Source organism: Dipodomys merriami, unplaced genomic scaffold (genome assembly GCF_024711535.1).
Source record: "Dipodomys merriami isolate MVZ:Mamm:240054 unplaced genomic scaffold, mDipMer1.0.p SCAF_3, whole genome shotgun sequence".
In the NCBI taxonomy this organism is placed as follows: domain Eukaryota; kingdom Metazoa; phylum Chordata; class Mammalia; order Rodentia; family Heteromyidae; genus Dipodomys; species Dipodomys merriami.
Window position 1 is genome coordinate 41,519,412 of NW_027204492.1, and position 9,017 is coordinate 41,528,428.

The 9,017-nt window shown below is 38.9% G+C and overlaps 1 protein-coding gene across 2 annotated transcripts; it reads left to right on the forward strand.

Annotated features, from left to right (window-relative positions):
• Window positions 1–399: 399 nt before the first annotated feature.
• Window positions 400–8,802, forward strand: LOC138840155 (protein FAM199X-like). 2 transcript variants are annotated; one of them, XM_070039992.1, is made up of 3 exons: window positions 400–550; window positions 2,997–3,263; window positions 4,661–8,802. In XM_070039992.1, exons 2-3 carry the CDS (start codon window positions 3,132–3,134, stop codon window positions 4,829–4,831), a joined length of 303 nt encoding a protein of 100 aa, XP_069896093.1. In that variant the 5' UTR covers window positions 400–550; window positions 2,997–3,131; the 3' UTR covers window positions 4,832–8,802. The 2 variants fall into 2 exon arrangements, with proteins under 2 accessions (XP_069896093.1, XP_069896094.1); XM_070039993.1 differs by lacking the exon at window positions 400–550 and adding an exon at window positions 658–788.
• The last annotated feature ends 215 nt before the right edge of the window (window positions 8,803–9,017 follow it).

Genomic DNA, 9,017 nt, shown 5'->3' on the forward strand with positions numbered 1-9,017 from the left:
CTCCCAGTCCCAGGCATTGGACTAACAGGTTCGGTGACGTATTGGCCAAGGGCCTGTCTCTGACACCAAGGGTTCAGCTTTGCCTATCACCTGAGAAGGGGTGGAGGCTTCACCTTCCCGCACCATGAATACAAGATCGTGTCTGGGGTGTTTGTCTCTTAGTCTAAATGGAAGTCTGTAGGTATGTGCGGTTCTAAGCATGTGGATTGAGTGGGAGTGACTTTGTGTGTTCCGAGACGCGGTGTAGGGCAGTGTCACCGCCGGTCGCGTTCGGTTGGACGGCTGGCGCACCTGCATACACGTCACTGTGACGGCGCTCCGAGTATGAGGAAGACGAACCATCCGGCGACGCGAGGGGGCGTGACTGCGCTGGAGTAGCTAGCGCCTGCCAGCCTCAAAAGGACCCAGCAGCGGTTCTCCTTTGCAAACAAGGGTACTGTAAGAGATTCTACCAATTGAGGAAAAGCAGTGGAAAGACAGATGGGGTGCCACAAGCACAACAAGAAAGCAAAAGAAAGGAAAGAGAGGCACCGGCCCTAAAGGAGGCAAGGTAATGCTAACCACAGGCAGGGGAAAAAAGAGCCCTGTGGAGGGGGTGTGACTGGGGGGTAGGGGTGGAATGAGGATGCGCAATGGAGAGGACAGTTTAGAGGAAGATGAATCCGTGTGCGTGACTGTGGTGAAAACCCTGAAGAGTATAGAGAAGAAGAGCCGATTGAGAGTTGGTGAAGAAAGAAGCAATAGGCGATGAGTTTATTAACTATCTCACAGGTGAAAAACTGAAGCAGGTATGTATAGTAAATGCATGTTATATAGCTATTAAAGATACCACCAGCTTACAAAATGTAGACTTGGATAATCATATGTACCTAGAAGTTAAGGTCAAAATCACTGTTGTGAAATGTAAATTAGCAAAACTAATGATAGGGCTGGGAATGTAGTTTAGTGATACAGCCTAGCATATACAGGTCCCTGGGCTTGATTACTAGTCCTGTGAAGAAAAAGTAAATTGGTGGTAACATTTGAGAACCTCATGGTTTTAAAACTGTTATGGCCATCTCACCTGAAAGTACCTTTCCGGTTAATGTGAATCTAGAACTTGCTCCTCAGTTGTATAGACTTTACAGCTTAATGCATCATTTAAGGGATTGTTAGGCATACAAGAGATGTATTGAAAAAAACCAAAGCACTAATTAACGGCTGTGCACAAGAATTATACTTTGGTAAACATTCGAGCTGGGAGATTTGAATAGTTACAGAGTAATTAAATTTTGACTAGAGTGAAGCCTAATGAATTTTCTCTTAGCTATTCTGAAGTGAGCATTTCTGTTACCTTTCAAATATAGTTTTGTTGTGTTTTTTCTTGATATTTGGCTTCTACTTTCACAAATGCTTTTTGATTGTACTAGGTTTGAGCTCATGGTCTCATGCTTGCTAGGCAAGCTTTCTACTGCTGAGGCACACCCCTAGCTATTTTCTACTTTAGGTTTGTTTTGCACTTAAATTTATGGAAATTTATAGTATTTCTCCCAACAGATACAGACTTTTCCACACTCCAGCCATTTTAATTAGTATGGTAAATTGAGGCCTGGCATTTCAGACTAATACCATTAGCCTCTTGCTGAAATTTAGCAAAATAACACCATAATCATAGATACCATCATTAATTAAGTCATCATTAGTAAAGATCTTTACCAAATGCTTCTTTTCATCAATTGAATTGTTAGTTTCAGTTTCTGTAAGTCCTAAATTCTGAAAGCTAATAGCCTTCCATCCACCACTGATTACAATTTGTAATGATTTTAATATCCACATCCCTATGGTGTTTTCTAGAGTTGTGAACATGATCAGTTTTGAGATAACTGTTTCTGAATTCCGTGATTTCTTCCTTTATGAGATAACTTTCTAAATTTCACAATTTCTTCCTCTTTTGGCATTTTAAAATCGTTTTTGTAAAGGTGATCTACAGAAGGGATTGCAGTTGTATAGTTCATTTTTAACATAGTGTGCAGTGAGCACCACTGCTCATTTGTTGTCCCTCAGTCCCTTCATTTCTGTGTTCCCCCTTACCTGCTCAAAGACACCTAAATAAGAGCAAAATAAAACAAAAATAGCAACAAAGAATAGTAAAAAAACCTTGTTTTCATTTCTTGGAGTGCATTTCAGTAAATATTATTCCCTCATTTGTAGTAACCAGAATGCGCCTATAAATCTTCAAGTAAACACACTAGATGGTAAAAAAATAAATAAATAATACAATGCAACATGATAAATTATACAGGTTTCTAGGCATTCACACAGAATGAGACCAAAAGAGAATATTCTTAGGACAGGATCACCAAGGCGCAATAAATAGGTGCATCTTCCTTTATTTTATTTTATTTTTTTGTTTCTAGTCTTGAGGCTGGAACTCGGGATGTGGATGCTGTTCCTGAGCTTTATCTCTCAAGACCAGTGCTCTGCCACTAGAGCCATAGTTGCACTTCTGGCTTTTTGGTGATTAATTAGCAATAAAACTTTCATGGACATTTCTACCCTGGCTAGCTTCAAACCTTGATCCTCAGATCTCAACTCCCTGAATAGCTAGAATGACGGGTATAGATCATTGGTGCCTGACTCAAATTCAGAGATTTCTTGTGTCCTTATATTTTTTTTTGGAGGGTCGTGGGGCCTGAACTCTGGGCCTAGACGCTGTCCCTCAGCTCTTCAGCTCAAGGATAGCACTCTACCACTTGAGCCATAGCGCCACTTCCGGCTTTTTTTTTTTTTTTTTGCTTATGTGGTGCTGAGGAATCGAACCCAGGGCCTCAAGCATGCAAGGCAAGCGCTCTACCACTGAGCCACCTTCCCAGCCCCTGTGTCCTTATATTTTAACTTCTATATCTGCAGAATTTAGACAATCTTTTGGATTAAGGACAATATGATTTTTTTTCCTCCAGCATCTTGAGGATAGAACATCATGGTACAGCACTAACCAGTTTTATTTGTATCTGAAGGTCAGAAACTATATCAAGGAGCATAGTCCTCGTCAACGGCCTGCAAGAGAGGCCTGGAAGAGAAGCAACTTTAGTTGTGCAAGCACCAGTGGAGTAAGCGGTGCCAGTGCCAGTGCCAGCAGCAGCAGTGCCAGCATGGTCAGTTCTGCAAGCAGCAGTGGGTCCAGTGTTGGAAACTCTGCTTCAAACTCCAGTGCCAACATGAGTCGAGCACACAGTGACAGCAACCTGTCTGCAAGTGCAGCAGAGCGGATTCGGGATTCAAAAGTAAAATGCCTAATCAATACAAAACTTTATCTTTCAATACTAATATTAGTACTCATTGATTTAAATCTCTTCAAGAGTGAAATTTTCCCTGCTATGTAGATGCCTGTGGGTTTTGGTTTTAATTGAATGAGCAGGATGCTCTACTGTTGAACAAAGCACTCTAGATTGAGTGCTTTCAAGTACTTTTTTTTTGACCCACATCTATCAATTTCAATTTTTCCTGATTTTATGTCTGTTTTAAGTAAGATATTGATGGAAATAATGAGTAATCTTCAAAATTGCTTTATTGACTGCAACTCATAATTGAGCGAATCTCACTATGTTGCTGATGTTGCTGTCTATTTGCTCCTAAGAATGTTGTGTATGTCTTTTGTGTACTTGTTAAATGTCTTCTTTATGTTTTAATCTTGACCGTTTTCTTCTTAGGTAATTTTTAAATGTAATAATGATTTCTGTAATTTGTTTGACTTTCAAAATTGGAAAAAAAATCCTCTGTGATATCCTTGTATACTTAAAAAAACCAAAAAGGTGTTGGTGTATATGTACATGGCTAAGCAGAGGAGTTAGGTCCTTTGCAGTTGCATAGAATCTGGAACCAATTTAAAGATGAAAGGGAACCCTCTTTGGGAAACTAATGGTCACTTGAAGATACACAATAAACTCTTCCCTGGCTCTTAAATCAAAGTACCAGTAACAGCAGGCTTTGTGAGTTACCAAGCTATCTTTGTGGAAATGTAATCATTCCATTTTTCCATCTATTCAGTAACAAAGACTGGAGTATCTAGGATTCTAATGGCCTTTTATTTTTGGCCTTTTTTTTTTTTTTTTTTTTTGGTCAGTCGTGGGGCTTGAACTCTGGGCCTGGGAGTTGTCCTTCAGCTCTTCAGCTGAAGGCTAGCACTCTACCACTTGAGCCACACTGCTTCCTCTAATGGCCTTTTAAGATGGTATTTGCTGTTATGAGAAAGGCATCATCCTTTCCCAGTAATTGTAAAATGGCTAGCCCTTTTTTAAAAAAGTGAGAAGTATAAGGTGAAGAGATTGGGTCAATGTTCCCTTCATTTTATATTCAGTATTGCCCCCTCCCCTGCCATATTAATTTTGAATTTGCCATGAATTGATACCAATGTGTACTGTAACTAAGTCTTCAAAGTGTCTCGTTACCTATGTGAGGCCAAATGATAAAGAATCAACCCTGCCAAGTCAAACGGCATGAAAGTAGAATCTTAAAATATCATTTCCAGTTCTAAGCCATATCTCACTTCAATTGTTATAAGAATAGTACTTCAGGGAAATTTTCATAAGTCTTACCATTCAGAAAATAGAGAATTTGATCTACAAAACACATTGGGTCCAAGAACTAAACCTTACTAATCTAAAACTTTTCACTTTGACAGAAGAGATCCAAGCAGCGGAAGTTACAGCAGAAGGCCTTCCGCAAAAGGCAACTGAAGGAGCAGAGGCAGGCCCGGAAGGAGAGGCTCAGTGGGCTTTTCCTTAATGAAGAAGTGCTGTCCTTGAAAGTGACAGAGGAAGACCATGAAGCAGATGTTGACGTTCTGATGTAATAAGAATGATTCTATGAGCATTCTTTCTAAGCATTATTCTATCTTTATTAGTTTACATGCATCTTGGCCAAAATTTTGGTTAGGGTTTTGCTGGTGTACCTTTCACAGTTTAAACCAGTGGTTCTAAGAGAGTGGTCCCAGGACCTGCAGCTTCAGCATCACTCAACAACTTGTTAGAAATGCATACTACTGGTTCTACTTCAGACCAATCAAACCACAAGAGTGGCAGCATAATTGTGTTTTGTTTTAACCAGTGTCAGATTATTCTGGTACACATTTTTGTTTAAGAACCATTGGTTTAAATAAGTGTTTTGACCATTTAAACTTTATGGTGGGATTTTTCAAAGACTAGTATTTCTACAATTTTAGAGATTTCAAAGTACTGACAAGTAGTTTATTATATCAGTGTGTGTACATGTGTAGGGATCGTAATTCTGTTCCCTTAATGTCAATATTTCTTAGTTTACTTTTTCTAAAAGGCCATAGCATAATTTTCAATTCCAGGTGGAAATCTGTATGGAAGTGAGTGTGCACACAAAGTTCAATTGCTGTTTACAATAGTGCCTTTATTAGGTTTTGTTCTGTTTCCACTCATTAGTAACTCAAGGGTATAAGAACTGGCCCAACTCTTTTCTCAGTTTGATTTGCTTCTGTTTTTCTTCTTCCGTAAAAATCGGAGTTCTTTCTGTAAGTGATAACTACTGAAGAAATGATGTTACTAGTAGCTGAATTTTAGACTGAAGGCTAGGCTGATTAATATTCAAATGGACACTGCAATATGCTAAACAATAACTATTCCCCTTTTCAATTGCTTTCTGAAATTTTAGGCTGTAAAATGATCCTACAGACCTAAATTGATTGATCTCTCTTCTCTGTCTAAATTATTTTGGTAGGTTTTCTTTTAATCCAGCACAGCTCTAATTTTGAAATATTTAGTGTAGCAGTTTCAGGTTCATGTTCTAACTGAACTGTTGAACCCCCTTAGAGTTCTCTTAACCTTTGTGAATTGTTATATAGAAGGCACCTTAGCTTGTTGGTTATTAATAGAGCCCTAATTATAAAGATAACATGGAATTTCTTTAAGTATTTTCAGAGTTTGTTATCAAGAAGTTAGAAATGATATGAATCCTTATCTCCTACCACATCTTTCAACATCCATGTGGGTAAAAAAGGTGGAAAGTGATACTACTGACAATCAAGCTGCTTTCTGAGTTAGTTTTGTAATGTTCTTGGGGGTAACATTTAGGAGGATATTTTGAATCTGTAGGAATAGTTGTAGCCAACATTTAAAAATTATAGAGTCTCTAGGCTAATAGGTTTTCTACCTTTTCTAGACATTAGCTTATTAAAAAGATGAGCAATTAAAATTTTTTCTTTGTATTGGTCCTGGGGCTTAATTCAGTACCTAGGAGCTATCCCTGAGCTGCTTTTTTTTTTTCCTTTTCTTCAAGGCTAGTGGTCTACCACTTGAAGTTTGAAGTGCAGCACCACTTCCAGCCTTTGGGTGGTTAAAGTCTCATGGACTTTTTCCTGCTCGGGCTGGCTTTAAACTTCAGTCCTCAGATCTCAGCTTCCTAAGTAGCTAAGATTACAGGTATGAGCCACCAGTGCTCAGCTAGCAATTTAAATTCTTTTTTGTTGTTGGTGGTGGTGATAGTCATGGGCTTGAATTGGGGCATGGGTGATATCCCTGACCTTTTGTGCTCAAGGCTAGCGCTCTACCACTTTGAGCTACAGCTCCCCTTCTGGTTTTTTGGTGGTTAATTGGAGGTAAGGATCTCAAGGACTTTCCTGCCTAGTTGGGCTTCAAACCATGATCCTCAGATCTCAGTCTCTTGAGTAGCTTGGATTACAGGTGTAAGCCACCAGGGCCCGGCTAACATAAATTCTTAATTTTCAGTTGATAAAGGCTTAAACTTTGTTTACTTAAAACCAAAATTACCATGTATTTTGAATTTTTAATTTCATTTTGGTTCCCTGAAATTTAAAACAGAATAAAATTTAAAACAGAATAAAAATGCATTGCAGCTCCGCTAAGTTCTATAGTATGTATGGTTGTAATGTTTTGAAGATGCAGTCAGAGTTTAAATGAAAATGTGTATGTATATAGGTTTGTTAATAGGAGCAGTCTTTCTGACTTTCCTCATGCCCCTTGTTTGATGTTCCTTACCAACTTGGAGCGCTCAAAAAATTCTTGGGGAGAGACCCCAGAAAACATGAAGGAAGATACAAAGGGTCCACCTCATTTCCCTTCCAAGTATAGGAAGAGCAAAGGGAGAGATGAGCAAAATACACCTGCATCCTTTACCTGTTCTTAACAGGTGCTGAGTCCCACCTAGTGATTACTCGCTCTATTTACCTATTCTTTATGGGAAGTAAGCCACATTCTGAGAGATAGAGCAGCATTTAGATGTCACCTACTTGGAAACGCTTTGATGGTGGTCTGTAAAAGAAAATCCTGAACAGGGTTATAATAGGATTTAAGACTGATCACTGTTCTCTCAACAACCATATAGTCTTATTTACCTTAGATTTAACTGAAGTCACTATTAAACATGTTTACCAAAGTGCCACAAAGCTGATTTTTAAAAGTTTATGAAGGTTTCAGTATTTAGAAAAGTGCACTGTGAAGTTTTGTGTAAATTCTGTAAGTTAAAAACTGTACATAAGCTGGATTTGAAAGAGACTGAAAACAGTTTTTCTGGGGCTTGAACTCAGGGTCTGGGCACTGTCCCTGAGCTTTTTGCTCAAGGCTAGTGCTCTACCACTTGAACCACAGCTCCAGTTCCAGCTTTTTTGGTGTATAATTGGAGATAAGAGTCTCACAAGACTTTCCTACCTAGGGTTGGCTTCAACTGCCATCCTTACATCTCAGCCTCCTGAGTTAGGATTACAGGCATGACCTGCTGGCGCCCAGTTGAAATCTCCTATTACAAAATCAAATAACTTGACATTGCTTGGGATCCAAGAAGACCCTTATGGAATGTTTCTCCCTTCAAAACAGAAACCAGCCTTCAAAACAGAAACCGGTCTTTGATAATGTTCTGTGTTTTCGTTCTGTTTTTAATGCCTCATGTAGATCAGGTTTGAATTATATCTGTCTTGGAATAAGTAATCATTTATTTACTCTGGTATCTCCCTGAGTTAAATTTAAAACAAATCCAAGTCAGTATTTCTTAAGTATAAATACTACTAAGCTGATTAATAAAAGATAAGACTTACTGCTCCAGTGCTGTTTCTTTGATCTGAAGATAACTGACCTTAGAACAAATAAGTCTCTGCTTTAAAAATACACCTTTTTAGCTGAGGGAATGGTATTGTCCCCACAAATCTAATCACAGACAGTTTGTTAAATAGAGACATCATAATATTATGTCAGTCCTTACCACAGCTTTTTAAAAATAGGAACCTTAAGATGATGTGTTTGTTTTCCTTAGCTTTGCAACTATTAAAGGAAGCAATATATTACAATGTATAGTGCAGTGCTTAATTCATTCTGTCCCAATAGGAACTTAGCATAAAATGACACTTGACAGTTTAATCCAGTTCCTCTGTCCCTAAGGTAAATTAGTTGTTGCTGAACTAAGCCCAGAATCTGACCTATAAAATAATAACCTTTCAGTTGAGTGCATGTCTCCTCTTATTTAGCTTTTTAAAAGTGCTAAATCCCCTCATGAAGGAAAAACTTGTATGAATCTGGGCACCAGTGGCACAAGCCTGTAATCCTTGCTACTCACGAGGCTGAGATCTGAGGGTCTCCATTTGAAGCCAGCTGGGGCAGGAAAATCCATAAGACTATCTCCAGTTAATTAAATACTGGGAAAACAGGAAGTGGAGCTGTGGCTCAAGTGGTAGATGGTTAGCTTTGAGCAAAAAAGCTCAGGGTCAGTGCCCAGGCCCTGCACACACACACACACACACACACACACACACACACACACACACACACACACACACACACACACACACACACACACACACACACACACACACACACACACACACACACACACACACACACACACACACACACACACACACACACACACACACACACACACACACACACACACACACACAGCTTATATAAAGATCCAGATTCTGATGAGCTTTAACAATTGTAAAGTTTATCTAATATCTTCATATTTAAGCCAAAAATGTTCGTGCATAAACATTATAGAAGTCA

What these genes read in the sequence shown, in the direction of transcription:
- LOC138840155 (XM_070039992.1), top strand. Translation starts at nt 3,132, where the DNA reads ATGGTCAGTTCTGCAAGCAGCAGTGGGTCCAGTGTTGGAAACTCTGCT. An exon ending in AGCGGATTCGGGATTCAAAA is followed by an intron (nt 3,264 to 4,660) that starts GTAAAATGCCTA and finishes TCACTTTGACAG; the next exon opens with AAGAGATCCAAGCAGCGGAA.